Source organism: Nuphar pumila, chromosome 5, assembly GCF_984573655.1.
Source record: "Nuphar pumila chromosome 5, dmNupPumi1.hap1.1, whole genome shotgun sequence".
NCBI classification, from domain to species: domain Eukaryota; kingdom Viridiplantae; phylum Streptophyta; class Magnoliopsida; order Nymphaeales; family Nymphaeaceae; genus Nuphar; species Nuphar pumila.
The window spans coordinates 20129974-20149125 of record NC_143253.1 but is presented as its reverse complement, the minus strand read 5'-3'; the positions used below and the strand labels follow the sequence as shown (position 1 = coordinate 20149125).

At 35.8% G+C, this 19152-nt stretch overlaps 1 protein-coding gene across 1 annotated transcript; it reads left to right on the top strand.

The window, feature by feature from the left end:
• The first annotated feature begins 5496 nt into the window (after window positions 1-5496).
• LOC149837036 (glucan endo-1,3-beta-glucosidase 6-like) lies at window positions 5497-9984 on the top strand. The gene is made up of 2 exons (XM_090007212.1): window positions 5497-6551; window positions 8815-9984. The coding sequence occupies exons 1-2, from the start codon at window positions 6220-6222 to the stop codon at window positions 9938-9940; spliced, it is 1458 nt and encodes a 485-aa protein (XP_089863338.1). The 5' UTR covers window positions 5497-6219; the 3' UTR covers window positions 9941-9984.
• The last annotated feature ends 9168 nt before the right edge of the window (window positions 9985-19152 follow it).

The following is a 19152-nucleotide window of genomic DNA, read 5'->3' as shown; positions in this document are numbered from 1 at the left end:
TTATAAGATTATAAATGCAGTGGAATAATATGGAAACATACACTTACAAGGAAGGCATTCAAATTTCAAGTGAGTTGAGAGTGTGAACCTCCGTGGCGATTTCAAGCGTAATAGTGTATAATTCACTCCAGAGTAATTATGCATATGAGCATTCAAGTGCTTACAATAGTTTCTTGCTCTATGACAAATACTTCGAGAATATTGGCCAAAAAGAAGAAGGAAATTTTAGGTCATGATTCTAATTGACAAAATATTGTGAAATTTTCAGTAAAATGTAAAGATCATAATTTTATCGCATCACGTACATTTTTGACGGTTATTTTTCATGGGAAAATGGTGATTGTTTTTTTATATTTTTCATGTTTTATTTTTTATTTTTTATTTTTGCCAATAAAAACACAAAAATATGATAATTCAATTTTTCGTGAAAATTTAGCTGCTGTTACCTTCTTGTTTCAGATGTGACTACAGTTTCCTAGACTAGTATTTCACACAATCTGTGCACGTTTTTTTGGATTAACCGGAGAAAACATCACTCATTCACGAGCTCATTGCTTTAGAAGCCCTAGGTCCCCATTGGAGTACACCCAACTTTGGCACACACCCATGGGTTTTGAACTCGTGACCTCGCTTCAGCTTGGTGATGTTCATAAGTTGCCCCTACCAAATAAGCCTAGCCCTAGTAGGCTTAGGCACCAAGTTGATATCTCCAGATCTCATGAAAATAACCTTTTCTAGATTACGAATTTTCCAACTTTCAGTTGAAAACCATAAATGCAAACATCCAAATAAACCAAGGATCCCAAAACTTTAAAAGATTTGCACTAACTAAAAAAAAAAAAAACATGCAATACAATGCTCTCTTCTTTTTACCCTGAGTCGAATCCCCGTGGGAGCACACCCTTTCACAAGGTGAAGTAAGAACTTGGAGGCTCTCTAAGGTTCGTCAGGAGTGCCCCTGTAGTTTTACATTATTGGGATGTACGACAGGCTAAGACCAGCACGGCCAGTTCTCCAATAATGGGTGTGGTTTCTCTGTTTAATTAAAAAAAACAGTTTTTCTCAATTGGTTGAACAAAATGTTATTAGTTTCACTGTCTATCGACCGATACCCATCATATCGGTCGATACGCATCGAATTGGCAGAAAATCGACATGTTGCAAGCCTGAATTGGCTAATTTTTAATAAATATAAAAAGTATCAAAAAAAATTTTAATATTATTTTAATAGTTTTAAAAAATGTCATGTTATGATTGACACAAAATAAATTTTTTATTATTTTTGGGCCGATACAAAATGATTCACTTGAGTGTCGGTATCCGCCGATACGGCGGTGGCCAAACGATTCAGGACCGATTTTTCGATACGGACAACATTGGAACAAACCCTATCAAAGTCAAAAAGGTCCAGTGTCATATAGACACACAGCTAACATGCTTTTCTGTGTGGCCAAGTGACTTCTAAACGTCATACCTTTTAGGATTCAAGGGTCATTTTCTCAAAGGATATTATTATCCATATAAACGAGATCAAGATCCCACCTCTTCCACCAACGGGTCTCCTCTTGTCTCGCAAGAGGAGTTAGTGCAAGTCACCTTGTGTTGGGACGTCGCAAGTTTGAATCCCAATGGTATAGTTGTATAATTGGTAGGAGTATGACTAACCTCAACTTTCTCTGTCGAAAAAAAAAAAAAGATCCCACTTCCTCCTGTTCTTTAGATAAGTGATTGCATCCAAACACCGCAAAAGGAAAATTAAGTTTTTTTTTATATTGACCAATATTTAACACTTGTGGATTTATTGCTTAGAAACCATAAAACATGAGAAAAGGAAAAAAAAAATAAAACAGAGAAGGGACTCCCAACAATCCTTTTGAACAATAAAAGATTTTTTTTTTTTGATAAGCAAGCTGAGGTTAAGCGGGCCCCTACCAAAACAACAACCACCCCTTGTGGCAGAGGATTCAATCGTAGGTCTTCATCTTGACACATGACCACGCATAGGATACCACCTGGTTGGTAAAAATAAAAGAATTAAATTCAAACCTTTGATATAATTTGATAAGGCATCTAGCCTTCAATCTTCATGACCGTTGTTCCAAAAAGTTATAACAAAAAAGTTAACCTATCCTCTTAATGGCCCCAATTAATTTCCAACAGTGAATACGTGACAAGAGACTAGGTCAAAGTCGATAGTGCTAATACTTATTATCCATTGGATAAAGAAAATAAAAGTACTAACCACCTACCTTGGTTCCATATATTGGCCTCCTTAGACTCATCCGCTTCAACTTGGATCAATTGCTTCTTTCCTACGAGTGAATGTTAAAATAGGTTTTACACATCCCTGCGGGATTTCAAATGAAACAACATGGTTTACCAATTCAATCTCTCATACTGATCTAAGGGTATGTTTAGTTGCATCTCATGCGATTTAGAATAATACCATATTTAGAAATAATAATATCTTACTTATAAAGATAATAATATAACTCCTTATATAACTATGCCTTATACACCACATCAGAAAAATGTTTCTAAGAGAAAAAATATAACTCTTATGAATATGATTAGATTCATGTTGGCACATACCAATCTTCTTAAAAAAATTTAAGGAGAAGTCGTAAGCATTGCTATGTTCATTCTTAATATGGTTCTTTCTAAAGTTGTAGAACTAACACATCATGAGTTATGGACTGGCAGAAAGCCAAATTTAAGTTATCTGCTAAAGTAGGAGTTGTCTACGCATGTGTTGATTTTTAGTCAGATAAAGGATAAGTTAGATAGCAAGATTATCAAGTATATTTTTATGGGTACCTAAAATGATCAAAGGGTTATAGATTATATAATCTTGAAAAAGAATTTATAGAAAGCAGGAAAGTAGAATTTCTGAAAAGTATGGAAGATAGCTTTGATCTTGAGGATGATGGTGCCCCTCTTGATATTATAAATGATTTTGGGGTACCTAATCAAGAGTTTGAGTATATTGAACCAATTATCAATGACCAACAATTTTCATAACCTCAAAACTAGGCAGAAAAGGTTGAGAACTCCTCCATTGTATCTTAGTGCTTACTATTTTTTTAGCAAAAACTATGCTACTTCATGGATTTGGATGAAATTCTTGATAACCTAAGTTTTAATAATGCAATTGTTTTTAACGAATCTGAACATTGGATAAAAGCAATGAAAGATAAGTTAGATTCTATAGAAATGAGTGGAGTTTAGGAACTAACTTCTTTGCCTGAGGATTGTAAAGCAATTTGTAGTAAATGAGTTCTAAAAAAGAAACTCAAGACCGATGACACTATTGATAAATTCAAGGTACGATTAGTTGTAAAAGACCATTCTGAATGTGAGGGTATATATTATAAAGAAACTCAATTTTTTTAGCAAAATTGGCCTCTATTTGCATTATTTTGGCACTAGTGGCTTATTTTGATCTTGACATATATCAAATGGATATAAAAACAACCGTCTTGAATGGTGAATTAAGAGAAACTATATGTATGCAACAACCAAAAGGCTTTGAAATTAAAGGTCAAGAAGATAAAGTATACATATTGAATAAATTTTTATATAGGCTTAAGTTGTCACCTAGACAGTGGTACTTGACATTTCATAAAGTCATAACCAAGTTGGGTTATGAGGCAAATAGTCTTGACCACTATGTATATGCCAAGAAAAGTGAAAGTAAGTTTACTACATTGTTCATCTATGTTGATGACATACTGATTACAGAGAATGATATAGACATGATAATTGAGATTAAGTCTTGATTATGTTCTCGATTTGAAACGAAGGATATGGGTGAAACTTCATATATCTTTGAAATTAAAATACAAAGAGATAAAAAATTAAGGTTGTTATGTCTAAGTCAAGAAAAATATATTGATTATATTATAAAGAAATTTAGAATAGAAAGTACCAAGGCAAAATATACTCCTATAGTTAAAGGCTTAAAACTAAGAAAAAATGATTATCCAAAAGATGAATAAGAAAAGCTAGATATTTCTTATGCTTAGGCAATCGAAAGCCTGATGTATGTTATGTTTTTCACTAGACCGGATATAAGTTTTGTTGTAAGTCTAGTAAGCAGACACCAAAGCAATCTTGGGCTCCCTCATTAGAAAGCAGTGAAAAGAATCTTTCGGTATCTAAGAGAAACTAAGGAACTCAAGTTATGCTATGAAGTTAATAGGCTAAGGCTTGTGGGTTATTCATATACAGATTTTGCTGGTGATAGAAATGAAGCTAGTTATGTTTTTATGTTAGGAGGTGAGGCAGTTCCATGATCATGCAAAAAGCAAGGGTGTGTGATACAACATATACGAGAAATTGAATATATAACATATAACATGGTAGTCACCTTTGGTATTTGGACAAATCGCTTCCTAAATTATTTGAATTTCGATATTTCAAAAGATCCAATCCAATTATATTGTGATAACAAAGCTGCTATACAATTGATTCGTACCAGAGTTGATAGCTTTAAGAGTAAGCACATAGAAGTTAAATACCGGTATATGCATGATATGCTTACTAAAAATAAAATAGCAGTTGAATATGTTCCTTTAAGTGAGAAGGTTGTCAATTCATTAACCTAGGCAGTCATTGAATAAGTTTTCATTAGAAATGTGAGTAAGATGAGACTCAGGTATATATGTCTAAGGGTTGAATATATAATTATACATATAACTATGTAAATAATATACTCAAGGTTGTATGCAAATACATAGTTCATGTTATGAACCAAATTGGTAATATCGCTTGTCGTTATGGCTAGGTGGGAGATATAAGGATTTTAGTGGCTATAAGACAACCGTTTGAGAGGGGCCACCCCAATGGTTGTGTTCTTCCAACAATTGGTCTTTCACTTGACCAGTAGCAAGAAAAATACACTTGAGAGAGTTGATACACTGATAGTGGTGATACACCAAAGTGCACTGATCAATTACAAAGTGAATCTACTTGTGTTACCCATTTTCTAGAGAAAGAGAATCTCGCTGAAAGGCTTAGAGGTCGTGATCTAAAGAACAAGCTTGTGGAGATTTACTGCGTACCAGCTCATGCCCGTCCATTTTTTCAAGAATTAGTATTGAAAAGCTTTCAGTGGCAACCCTGGAAAAATGAAGTGTGTTACCAGCGATTGCCTTAATGTAAAAAGAAATTTTGATAGAAAAAATTCTTCCTATTAACATTCAATTTTTTTAGAAAAAAAATCATTTCAAAAATTTTCTTGCAACAGTTGAGAAAGTTGACACTTTTTTCTTGCATTTTTTCTACCGTTTTCTGGCTTTCAAACGTGAACAGCGTGCATATTTTTATCGTTTGAAAAAAGTGAAAAAATAAAAAACTACGTGCAGTTTTTTCAAATATTGTGAGCGAATCATTTTATTGACAAGGGTACTTTTGTAATACCGTAAAGTGTACCTATGTACTATAAAAAATCTTATTCAGACACTATTTCACCATCTTTCTCCCTCTTTGCAAAGTGGATGAATTGGTTTCTTAAGAGGATTCTTGAGCTCTTGCAACATTCCAAGGAGGAGAGAGGGAATAAGGGAAAGAGGGTATTGAAAAAAAAAAAAAAAGAGAAACTTCCCTCATTCCCTTCATAAATCCTAGCCCAACGCCCAAGAGTCGTCTTATTCTTCAGTGTATTTTTTATTTGTGTAGTATTAAGGCTTTTGTTTTCTGATATAGATCGTTTTATCTTTGTCTGTTTTAGTCCTTTAACACAGCGGATAACACTCAGGTTGTTCTCTTTCCAGCCCTCAAGATGCAAGTTCTAGATTGTTCGAGTTCTGAGTGATACCATGTTCCTCTTTTACCGTTTGCTGTGGCTTTGGGTTCTGTTTAAGATCTTTTTTCCGTAGTGAAAACATGGTTTTATGTGGTTCGCAGTTGCTACCCCAACAGAGGACTCTTTTTTGAGCTGAAGAAGGAGATTCATGGAAACTTGCTGATGGCATGCTGGTTTCTCTCGACTTGGTGCTAATATCTCATTTTGTGGGGCATAAATGTTCTCCTTTGTCTTGGGTTGAACACATTTTCAGATCTCAGTGGAAGAGTTGAGAAGAATCTGGTGCGACTTTAGTATTTTCAGGATACCAACCTTCCCATTTTTCTTTTAAAGTTGCTCTTTTTATCCAAAATCTTCTTTTGTTCACATTTCTTTTAAAGCTTGGTGTTCGGGGGATCTGGTTTTGGACTGCAATGGGATTTCCTTCCCTGGTGTTAGGCTTGGTCTTTGGTTCCATGTTGGTGGTTTCTGTTAGTGGGATTGGTACTAATTGGGGAACCCAATCTTCCCACGCTTTGGCTCCTGAGATTGTGGTGAGGTTGTTGAGAGACAATGGGTTCAAGACAGTTAAGCTATTTGATGCAGACTCTAAAGCTTTGACTGCATTGGGGAACACTGGGATTGAAGTTATGGTTGGTATTCCAAATGACATGTTGGCAACTATTGCAGGCAGTTTAAAAGCAGCTGAAAACTGGGTTTCCAAGAACGTTTCTTCTTTTGTTTCCAAGAATGGTGTGAACATCAAGTGAGTATTGCTAGTCTTATTTCTGTTATATGGTTTCTGCTCTCATGGTGTTGTTGGTTCTATGAAACTTGTGTTTTTTTTTTCTCCCCCTCTTTTGTATTCTGTAGCCTTGATGGTTGGATGCTGGAAGCTTTTGCAATCTGATTCTCGATTATTCTGTTTTTTTTTACCAACAATAACGATGTGGTGCTTTTTAACTGATTAGCTTATGGAAATGATTCACTAAAAAGGCCTTCTTTGGTGTTTGAGCATCTAGCACTATCTTAGTTTTAAGATAAATCTATCAGCCATGAAGATGTACTAGGGTTAATCATCTCTTGTCCACAGCTCCTACATTGTTCTCAACAAAATTTGAGCTGTTTAATTGACTGGTTCATTCTGTTCTATATAGTCTTGGTCCGTGAAATTACCTCAAATGGCTAGCGGTGCAGGACCTAAAGATTTTAAAGCCATAAATTATTTTGATTTGCTAATTTATTATTCACCTCTTCTAGACTATGTAGCCTTGTGTCTTCATATTTATAAACTTTCCACAATAAGCTCTGAATATGTCCTGACTGGTTGACAACCCATCTTCCTTCTTGAAAACAGATAATTGATATAAAATGAAAGGAAAGAAAATCAAAGTTTCTGTTTTTGTAAAATTTTAAGGCACAGGTTACAGTTTTTGCTTTTCCCCTGCCACTTCCCAGTTTCCTGTTTATTTTTACCCAACACATTTTTACTCCATCATTCACGTTGCAGTAGTTCTACATTTTGCTACTATGACATTTAAGACTACATTTTCCATGGCCAGGTCTATACCTTTTGCTTTTGATCTCCATACAGGGGTACAAATGTATATTTAATACTGCATGAAATTACTTGCAATTTCACAAATATTGTACCCGTTGTTGCTGTTGGTGTTAATGTTATTTTCTTTCTTCTGAAGTTCACTGTGCCATGTTGGAATCTAGAAGATTTTCCTGTGCATCTTGTTACAGTGATAGATTGTTTTTGCTTGGAAGGCACGATTCTCTAGGTAGGCTGCATTTTTCAAATTTCAAATTCACTTTCAGGTTTGAGTGGAACTTTAAGTAATCCCAGGAGCTTTACCTTCAGTTATCATAGGCTGCTAGTGGTGCCAGTGGAACTCGAAACATTCCATTTCAGAATGGCTATGTTTGAAGTCACTCAATCCTTCAAAAGCCTTTGCTAAATTATCTTTGGACTGACACAAGTTATCCTAGAGCCTGAGTATCTTCGCCAAAATCTGGCCTTGGTTTTTTAGTTTAATTTCTGAACGCTAATGGACTTGGGTACAAGCTTGATCAGGACATGATCTGTTCTCGAAATCTCTTGTATTTTGATTGGATGATCTTTCTTGGGAAATGTCTGTGTGTGTTTGGGGGGGGGGGGGGGGGGTAGCAGCAATTGTGGCCACCTATTTAAATGGTTAAATGGATAATCATAAAGCATTTCCCTGATTTAATGTCACCTATGAACAAAGGATTTTACTAGTTATCTGTTCTATATCTATCGGAAGTAGTAACATATCGGTACTTAGATGGCATGGGAAAACTTGTTGCATAGGCAGCCTCAATAGGCTGGCACTACATGAAACTGGAGATGTTGGATTCTCTTGGAACCTGCTCTGTTGCATTACATATCTAGCTTTAAATTCAGGCATAAAAAGCTAGATGGAGCTGGTGGCTTGCATACTCCACTTGAGTTTTGAAGTTTTCATTTTGTTATCTGTGTTTGGTATTTTCGTTACTTTTAATGGGTTTTTTGATGCTTTAGACCTATTGAAATACTGCATGCATTAAACATGATGTGATTCTTCCACTGTTAAAACTATCCATGTTGGTCTAGCACTATCTTTTTTCATGTTTTTTTTCTAAAGTTTTCTTTTTTCATAATTAAGAAGAATAACTTGGTTAAAATTTTTGAAGTAATGACTATCATAAGGGAAATGGGAGGTCATACCATAGATGGCATGGGAGATTATGTTCCCACAGGAGGAAATTCATACTTGAACCCTCGATTCTTAGTTGATGAAAGAAACTCTTCCAAACTTCTGCCTATTCTGTTATTGACAATTTTCATTCACTTTGTTTGCTCGACCATGTAGATAGAACAATAAGCTACGAAAATTGCTGAGTAGCTGAAATTAGTGAAAATCTGCAGTCTGCGTATAGCATCAGTATTTTGTAATTCTAACCTATGCTTCTTGTTATGGTGCCTTGTGCTACACTGAACTGACACCATTTCTTTAAAATAGATATGTGGCTGTTGGAAACGAACCTTTCTTACAAACATACAATGGAAGCTTCCTCAGAGTCACCTTTCCTGCTCTTCAAAATGTTCAAAGTGCTCTTATTAAGGCTGGTTTGGGAAACCAAGTAAAGGTCACAGTACCCCTCAATGCCGATGTTTATCAATCTTCAACTGCATACCCTTCTGGGGGTGATTTCAGGACTGACATCCATGATCTCATGCTGACCATCGTAAAATTTCTCAGTGATAATGGGGCCCCATTCACTGTCAATATATATCCCTTCATTAGCTTGTACAATGACCCGAATTTCCCAGTTGATTTTGCCTTCTTTGATGACGCGTCAACACCCATGAATGACAATGGAAAGACCTATACAAACGTCTTTGATGCTAATTATGATACATTGATATGGTCCCTCCTGAAGAATGGATTCGGCAGCTTACCAGTCATCGTTGGAGAAGTTGGCTGGCCAACTGATGGTGACAAGAACGCGAATGTTCAGTACGCTCAGAGATTCAATCAAGGTTTCATGACACACATCTCGGGTGGGCAAGGCACACCCATGAGAACTGGACCTATTGATGCTTACTTGTTCAGTCTCATAGATGAGGATGAGAAGAGCATTCAACCAGGAAATTTTGAGAGACACTGGGGCATCTTTAACTATGATGGCTCTGCAAAGTATGCACTAAATTTGGGTCAAGGAACTAGCAGCCAGCTGATCCCTTCAAGAGGTGTCAAGTACATGGAGAAAAAATGGTGTGTGTTCTCACCAAAAGCCAATTTAGCTGACACAAATGTTGCTGGAAGCGTTAGCTATGCATGCGCCTTGTCTGACTGCACCAGTCTTGGCTATGGCACCTCTTGTGGCAATCTGGATGAACGCGGCAACATTTCTTATGCATTCAATGTGTTTTATCAGAAAAACAACCAGGTTCCAATTGCCTGTGATTTCAATAAGCTTGGGATGGTAACAACTACTGACCCGTCGTCCGGAACCTGCAAGTTTGATATCATCATTGACCGGAGCATGACGCTTACTGGTGGCTGCCGGAGCAGGTGGGAGAGGGAGGTGGTGGTGGTCCTTTCTGTGTCTATGTTGGTTTTCTCAGTATTGACATTTTTCTGATTCTTAGTGCTAGTTTTTCATGAATGCATTTTTTGGCTTCGTTACTGTTGTTTCTGTTGGTTGTGGCTGCTGGAGGCTTCAACCAGAGCATACAAGCATGCCATAGACCCTGTTTATGTTCTCTGTCACAAATATCACTGATATTTTGAAAATATTGCAATTTTATCACTTTATTTTCAAAGACCATTACAATACCCAAAAAAAAATTTATTTTCAAATTATGGACCATTATGAAAATATCTTATTTTTATCATGTTATTAATCTGATAAAAAAAATCGTTACATTTTACATCTTATTTATGTTTTTGTCTTTATATATGCCAATATTTTCCCAAGATTTTCTCGAGAAAACATGCCATCTTTTCTTCTTATGTTGTCCATCCCAACAAAAACTTCGGAGCTTTTCCCATTAAACAGGTAGACTCTCAAGCCGTCTATGGATTGGATCGAGGCATCCATATCTGTTGATCCAAGATGAATCTGAACTATAGCCACCCACAGGAATTGTGACAAATAGCTACTCCCAATCCCTTTTTTTTTTAATTAGTCCGACCCTTACCTGTTATACAACTATACCATTGGGTTTTGAACCTGCACCATCTCAACACAAGGTGACGTGCACTAGCTGCTCCTACCAGGCAAGCTGTTCCCCCATTGGTTACTCCCAATTCCTTCCAGCATTAGTATGTCTTAACAACAACCATGAGCTTCACACACAGTGCTGGGCTGCCCGTGGACTTCCGACCACACATTGCCTGGCCCATTCAGGCTAGGTCTGGGCCAGGATCCTGATGTCCAGTTTGAGCCCAGACCAGCCTTCAGATCGGCCAGCCAACTGACCTATAACTTGTTATTAACATGCAGGCTGTTATTAACATGCAGGCTGGTCGTCACAGTCTGTAATTATGCAAATCTAAGCTAAATTAAGAGCTACAAACCTACATAATTTATCTACTCTTTCAATCTGCATCCTTTGAAAGGAGAAAGGAAAAAGGAAAGGAAGAAGAAGAATATTAGCTTTGCATCTTTTGAAAGGAAAAAAGGGAAGGAAGAAGAAGAATATTAGCTTTGGAAACTTTATTGTTTCACAATATAAGAACATTTTTTAATATTTTGCAACTGAGTTGTGATTTGGTGATTCAGATAAAAATCCAGAAAATGAGCTCCATCAAACTGCCAATTGTGCAATATCAGAGGGTTTTTTTGGAAAATAAAAAAATAAAGTAAGAGTTTTTCGGGGAGAAGCCTTCCATGTCCAAACTTGTCTTTTTGATGCGAAAATAACTCAACATGATCACCCTTTTATTTTTTGCTTTTCTCCTTCCCCTCCTTTTTGTCACTTTACAAGCAACCTCCCACACCGACAATTATCGTCATCTTCCATATTTCTTAATATTAAGTGGCACCAATTTTATGACGATGGATTGCAACTTGTTTGTTTTTATTGAGCAACTGTACTATATGACAAAAAATAGTGCGTTTCTCAAAATGTTCTACAAAATCTGACGGGTGTTCAAATTCATAAATTTTTGGCTTTAAAAAAGACTTTTTTTATGCACGTTAAAGGCCTTTTGCTTTTTAGCGCGAGAGAGTTTACTGGCATCTGGCCAGGTGACTACTCTCTAAACCGACTTTTGGATTACCGGGATCTGATCTGTATACAGGTTTTTCTGGTGATCCAAAAGCAATGGCAATGAAGGTACCAGTTTTTTCCAATTCAAAAAATTATAGTTTTTTTGCCAAAAAAGCATAATCCAAGAGTTAATTTCCACTAAATCGAGCATGCTAAACACGTCTAATGGTCCAGTTCTATCATAAAGCACTTAAAACCTATGGGATATAACAAGAAATTGTGCCTAATATGTTCAGTTCTCGCATATATAATACGTTGGTTCTGCCCCCCTCAAAATTACATGTTTTTGATATTTTTTTCGCATCTAACACCATAGATGTGATCTATAAGTTTTGTGTAGTGAGAACCGACTTTTGGATCATCGGAATCTGACCTTTATACAGGTTTTTTCGGTATTCAAAATCAATGTTTATGAAGGTATTAGTTTTTTCTGGCTCATAAAAATGTTTTTTTGTGAAAAAAATATGACTGAAGAGTCTATTTTCACTAAATCGGGCAAGTTAAACACATTTAACGGTCCATATCTATCATAAGACACTTCAAAACTATGGGGCAGAACGAGAAATGGGGCCTAATATGTTCACTTCTCATATATATATATATATTATCATACTTTCTGGTTGCGAATATTCTCAAAATGTCTGAACCTCCTTTTACTAAATACTTTCACATTTGTGAATGACCTCATACATGTGCAAACCTTTGTGAAAAAACAACACATGCAGGAGAACATCCGTAAATACATTATAGCATTTACATATTTGAAAAAAAAAATTACACATTTAAGAGGAAATTCATATATTCATATCTGTGAAAAAAATCACATGTTTAGGAAGAATTCACATATGTGATAAGAAATTCACATATTTGGATATTTGAGAGAAAGTTCACTTATCTGAAATTCGCTTGTGCAAAGGGTAAAAAAGTCTTTTTACAAAAAATTGTAAAATATATTAAAAAACTATAAAATATTTTAAGAAATGCATCATTTTTTGGTATTTTTGGTGTACAGTACCATCATTTTCCATTTATTAAATTGATGATAAAAAAAGCAAGGTATGCAAACCCTTCACCTAGAAGAGGGAAAAATGCATTTCTACACCAAATTGATACTCCTTTAACCTTCCTAGGACCTATCTTGTTCAAGCTATAACGCATTCCATTAGGTCAATAGCAATGAAAAGAGAAAAGGTGGCCAAAAAAAAAAAAAATTAAAGAAAAAGAGACTCACGCATCAACTAATTGACATGTATCAATTTATCAAAATTGCACCAAGTCCTCGTGTTGTAAAACTGGAGCATGCCCAGTCACCTTGCCAAATTTGACTATGACCAAATGTCTGTCAAGCATGAAACAGCTAGTTCACCAAGGACACTCTTGTTTAGGGATGGCAGTGGGGCGGGGCGGGGCGGGGGGACAAGGTCTCCACCCCCGCCCCGCCTCAAGATTTTATCCTCCACCCCTGCCCCGCCTCCCTGGAGGGGATGGATTTTATCCTCCACCCCTGCCTTCATCCCTGTTTCATGTCCTCCATCCCCGATTCAAACGGGGATGAGCGGGGCGGGGATATTGCGGAGAAAAGTGGTCGGGGCGGGGTTGGGGGCGGGGATGAGGTGGGGATCATGGCGGGGTGGGGAAAAGTGCATGTCCATCCCCGCCTCCACCCCTGGACGGGGATGGATTTTAACCTTCGTCCCCGCCTCCATCCCCGTTTCATACCCTTCATCCCCGGTCCAAACGGGGCGAGGCAGGGCGGCCCCCGCTTTCCCCCGGTCCACTGCCATCCCTACTCTTGTCCGCATCATATGGGAAATGAAATTTTCATTTAGGTCGTAGAAATTCTATGAAATGCTTGATCATTTTAGAAATTTCAGAGTTTTTTTTTTTGTTGTTGTTATTATATGGCACATCAGTGTCCCCATCAAACCCCGCTGTCACACAGGTGTGTCCCTAGCTTTCAGAGGTGAGCCACGTAAGGCAGGGTGGAGATGGGCCCCGCCCTACCTCAGGTTTTTTCAAACTTTCGGCAAGGGTTCCTTGTCATAAAAAAATAAATACATTGCATTTCTTGACGTGTTCGGTTTTGTCAAGACAGTGACAAATGAAGGTCAGGACAAAGACACCGTGACTCAGCCATGTCTTCAGTCCAAGGAGTGGTCAGTGACTAATGAAGAAAGTGCACAAATTAGTAAGTGCGTGTCACATAGATTAATTTAGCCCTAAATAAATGACATCTCGAGCGTCTAAAATGGATGACCGCATGGATGAACGGCTGTGATTCTTCAACTTGCCTTCATGTCGTGTCCGTTTGCATACTATTTTTAATAAAAAATTGTCTCATCTCCTTTTATGGGTGTACTTGTGACATAGATGAATGGTATCAAAGGGACCATTAAATTCAAATTTGTCTAGAGTACCTTTCACCTGATCCACATTTTAAACCATTTTAATGGTGCCAACTAGCGATGCACAACGAGCCCAGTTAGCTCGGGCTCAAACTCGTTTGAAAAATAAATGAGCCGAGCTAGAATAAGAGTTTAGGCTTGGTACACTTAAACCAGCCTAAAACTCGTTTGAAAAATAAATGAGCCCAGCTAGAATAAGAGTTTAGGCTTGGTACAGGTAAACAAGCCGAGCTTAAACAAGCAGTTCAGCTCGGTAAGCTCGATTAAGCTTGGCTCGCATAACTATACAAAAAAATTAAATTTTATATCCATATGAATTTGTTCATGTTGTAAACACAAAGAGAGGTCTTACCTTAATGGGTAAGACGATCAGTAAATCCTACTACTTTCCTCTTTTTCAAAATGCTTTTTACACATACTTTAAAACCTTTTCAAAGATTTGCTCGATGATCCCGGGCAAAGGATCATGTTTATGCTTGACTCGAGCTCGGGCCGATCTTGAACAACCAGATTTCTTTCTCGAGCCAGCCAGCCCAAGCTCGGCTCGAACCCGACTCGTGTGCATCGCTAGTGGTAACTAAAGTAATTACAAACTTTTGAATCATATCATTCATTATCACAGTTCAAAGTTTCCTTTATCCTAAAAAATTTCCACTTCAAATGTAACATTCATCATGTATAATGACATATCCAAACCAATAGCTTTGATATCAGTTTGTTGGAGTTTTGATATCAATGCAATTAAGGAATGCTCACAAAGATAATATGGCCACCAAATAAACAAACTATGCACAAAAATACAAGAATTTATGTGATTTGTTAATATAAGACATTCATGCGAGAGTAACAAGAGCCTTTATTAATATGAAATCAATTATAGATACAAGAAATAATAAGTAAAGCCACAAATAGGAATAATAGTCTATCCTTCTGCCCACCGAGAAGATCCAAGATCTCTCTCTAACACCAAGAAGAAGCCAATGTGCCCTTCTTTTTCAATTCTTTAACCCTTCTAAGAAACCTCCTTTCTTGTGAAAGTCCAAATAAAAGTATAATTGAGATTCTCCTTGAGGTCTAAACAACAGAAGTTTGGATTTTATGATGATGGTTGAAAATCCTTGATGATTAATTGATTTGAGCCAAGTAATTGCCCTTGATGAATTTTGATTTTCATGTTTAAAGTAATTGTGCATTGTTTCATTCTATCCTTCTTTTGGGTTCTCATGATTAATTGATTTGAGCCAAGTGGTACTGACCTTCTAAGTGTGTTTTGGGTTCTCACAATTAGTTGCTTTGAGCCAAGTAGGTGAGGTTAGGACGAGTTTTGCATTTACCTAGGATTCTTCTTATGTTCCTCCTAAAAACCGACCTTTTTTTGGTAAGATCATCATTTTCTACTGGAAAAGTATACACTCTCTCTCTCTCTCGCTCTCTGGCTTGTCAAGGCAGAGAATAGCTCTCCAATTAGTACCCCAAACTTAAGTAAAATTGTGTAACCTGAGACTCTTGTCTATGTTACAAGGACACTTGATGAAAACGACGGTAACACTTTGGACACTTCAATTTTTACTTCATTTAGTGTTTAGATGTACCTTTCGGATTCCCTTTTTATTTTAAAATATATTATATGATTAATTAAGTTAGATTTTTATAAGTTAAAGATATCTTAATGACTTTGCCGACATAACTTTAAAGAATTTGAGTCTTGTTTTTTTTTTGGAACCTAAACCTATGGCTGTTATGCATTCAAGCTACTTATGTGATGACACTTTCAGCCCTTCTATAGTGTAGCAATCTTTATATTTTCATCTTGTATGCTTTATGCCTAACTTTTCGGGTATTATGCCCGAAACTATCTATAATAATTTGGTGTTTTTTACTTTTATGCTTCAATATTTTTTACTAAAAATAAGCAAATAAAATTATATAAATAGTTTAAACAGAAAATGATCGTACTGTACGAAAAAATTATGTATTTAAAAAAATGCCCCACAATTTACCAAATTTGTTGAATGGACAATATCATAGGTTCTTGATTTTTTCATGATGCTTTTACCCCTCACCAGTGCCAATTTTTTTTTTTTGCATGTCATGATGCTAAAATAATACACCCATAAAACTCATCAACAAAATTGCATATGAGGTCGTGAATTTTAAAAAAAGATTAGAAAATTCTAAATAATTTGTAAAACTCATGACAAGTTTGCGCGATCACCTGTGAAAATTATAAAATTTATGCAAGTTCGATAATTCAAAATTATGGATGAGTATTACATGAGGTATTGTAAAATTCTAAAATATTTGTGAAAGTTCGATATTGCAAAATTTCTTATTTGCATCGCTCCTATATTGCAAATTTCTTTTTTTTTGCAAATTTTTGTTTCATATAAATATATGTTTTGTATTGTTTTTCTTTTTCTCATTTGTATTCGGAAAGAGTGGTAACCTCAATCCTCCTCTCTCTAGAACCCCAACCCTTCCGACAGTTCTCGTAAAAGTTGTTTGCTCCACCTCGTGCAAGGTTGCGGTATCCTTTTCCTCCACTTCTCCGGTTAGCTATTAAGGTTGTAATATCTTTTTTTTTTCTCATTTACATTTAGAGTTTACGATCTTTAGGTATTTTCATATACAATTACTTTTTTTTCTTATCAATATTCGGTGGTTTTGTCAATATTTATCGATGTTTGATTGGGGCTAGGATTGATTGCGCAGAAACATTCAATTAGTTAGATGTAGTTGGGGTTGACTATGCACAAACATTGAATAAGGGTTGATTGTGGGTTATTGGTTTTCAAAGTTGTTAACTAAGTGATACGATGTGTGATTGGTGTAAGTACTTATGATGGTTGTTGAAATGGTATTTATAAATTATTGTAGCATTGAACTAGATATCTATAATGGTTACTAAAAATAACAACTTTAAAGAATTTATAGCATTAATGTCTCATAAAACTGGATATATGAAAGAGTTAATGGTCCTTCAGTATAAGTGCACTCAAAAATTAGATGGTGAAGATATATGAATACATCTGTTGGATGATGATGATGTATAATCAATGTTATATAGGGGCAACATTTACTTAGTTATGAGTAAAACTAAATGAATTAATAATGTTTGTGAAGTTAAAGAATAAGTTGGAGGATGCATAGTTAAACATCAAGTGATAGTCAGAAGTGATGTACAAGACATGGTCAGAAGTAATATGCAATAACAAAATAACAAAAATCTTATAGATAATGTGCATATATCTCAGCGATTAGCTATTGAGCTCACTCCTCTAGCAAACATTCTACTATTGTCAACAATTAATAATGAGATGATCATTGTAAATGATGTGAAACCACTTGGACAAACCAGTGCCACTAATTTTCATCGTAGGATATTGTATGACGCTCAGCCTTTCAATGCAGATTACAAATCTAGGTAAATGTTAATGATCTTTCTAATTTATGCTTGAATTGGAGGTGTTTTTTTTTTCTTTAATCTTGAAAGTTGGGAATGCAACAATGTTGCATTTTTTGATGCAAAAAGAGTTACTGATACAATGAGTTTTGATTTACATTGTGCAGTCAATCAGTTATTTTGCGTTAGCATCGATGATAGACATAGTACATAATCAGATGATAGCAATGATTCTGAGTATACCATGTCGGCTAAATCGGACTTAGAAACGATAGTGAAAGACCAAATTAGTGGTGATTCAAAACAAGTACTGGTAGGTGAGAATGATGCATTAATTACATTTGGAAAGTCAAACCATCAGTTTTCAATGAACAAATTTTCATTCAATGAAGAGCAATAAAAAATAATTGATGCAGAGGCTTATCAGTTGTATGATAAATTGCACAATAAAAACTTAACAGATGTAAACAGTTTCAGTGGCTATCAACGGACTCAACCAATCACAAAATTGCTTGCGACAAAAGGTTTATTGATCAAGAGCAATGTCACGAGTTTTTGAGAGATTATGTAGTTAGAAATAACTTTAAAATAAAATTTGTGAAAAGATACAGTAAAAGAGTCACTCTTGTATGTACGAGTAAGAACTCATAGACTATGGTAGATTACCTCTAAAGGATTAACTACACAAAGATTCACAGAGTAACATTCTTCAAAATGAAGAAGTATCAAAGTAAGCATATATGTGGTGGATCAGTGGGCAACCTTGTTGCGAGAAAAGTGCCTTCAAAGTGAATTTCATGTATTATTAATAGATGTGTGCACGATAACCTAAAGATGATTTCAAGAGAAATCGTGAATAACCTCAATCACGATAGGTGTGAAGGTTTCTTACAAATAATCATGGCATGGACGTGAATTGACCAGGTTGATGTTATATGGTTCATTTGAGGAGTCCTTCAGGATACTTTCCGCTTATTGTCATCATTTGATGATGGCTAACCTTAGATTGATATCGTTCACTAAGACTGATACAAATAATAGATTTAAGTATATGTTTCTATCCTTTCAGTCATGTATCGATGGGTATGTCAAATGATGCCCTCCACTTCTTATGGTAGATGACACCTTCTAAAAAGAAAAATACATGGGTATTTTGTTGTTTGTCTACATTATTGATGTTTTTTGTGATATGTTTTCAGTAGCATTTTGAGTGGTAGATAAGAAGTCAAAGAAGTCATGGAAATGGTTTTGGGGGCATTTGAAGAACCAAATATATATCTATGATGATGATAAGCAAGGTTGAACTACAGTTAATAATTATCTCAAATAGGTATGAAGGGTTATTGTATGTTATCCCTTGCACATAGTGTAACTGTCATTATCGATATTTTATAGAGCACCATATTCCAAACTTTTCAAAGAATTTTGGTGCATACTGGTGGAGCACCGACAAAGCACCTACGAGATGACAGCGTTATTTTTATATTTCAAAGATCTATGAGCAAAGTGAAAAAGCATACAAATATGTTGTTGACAAGGTAAACCTGATACATTAAGCTAACAATTATTTTTCCGCTAGAAGGTACAAGTGTTTAACCTCTAATATAGCAGAACACTTTAATTCATAGATTCTCTCCATATGTGATAAGCCCTTAATCTCACTTATTGAGAAGCTTTGATTAATGTTGATGAAACTTTACGAGAAAAGAACTAATGAGAAGAAAATGATTGACATTGTGGTGCATGAGGTAATTACAAAGATTAAAGAGCG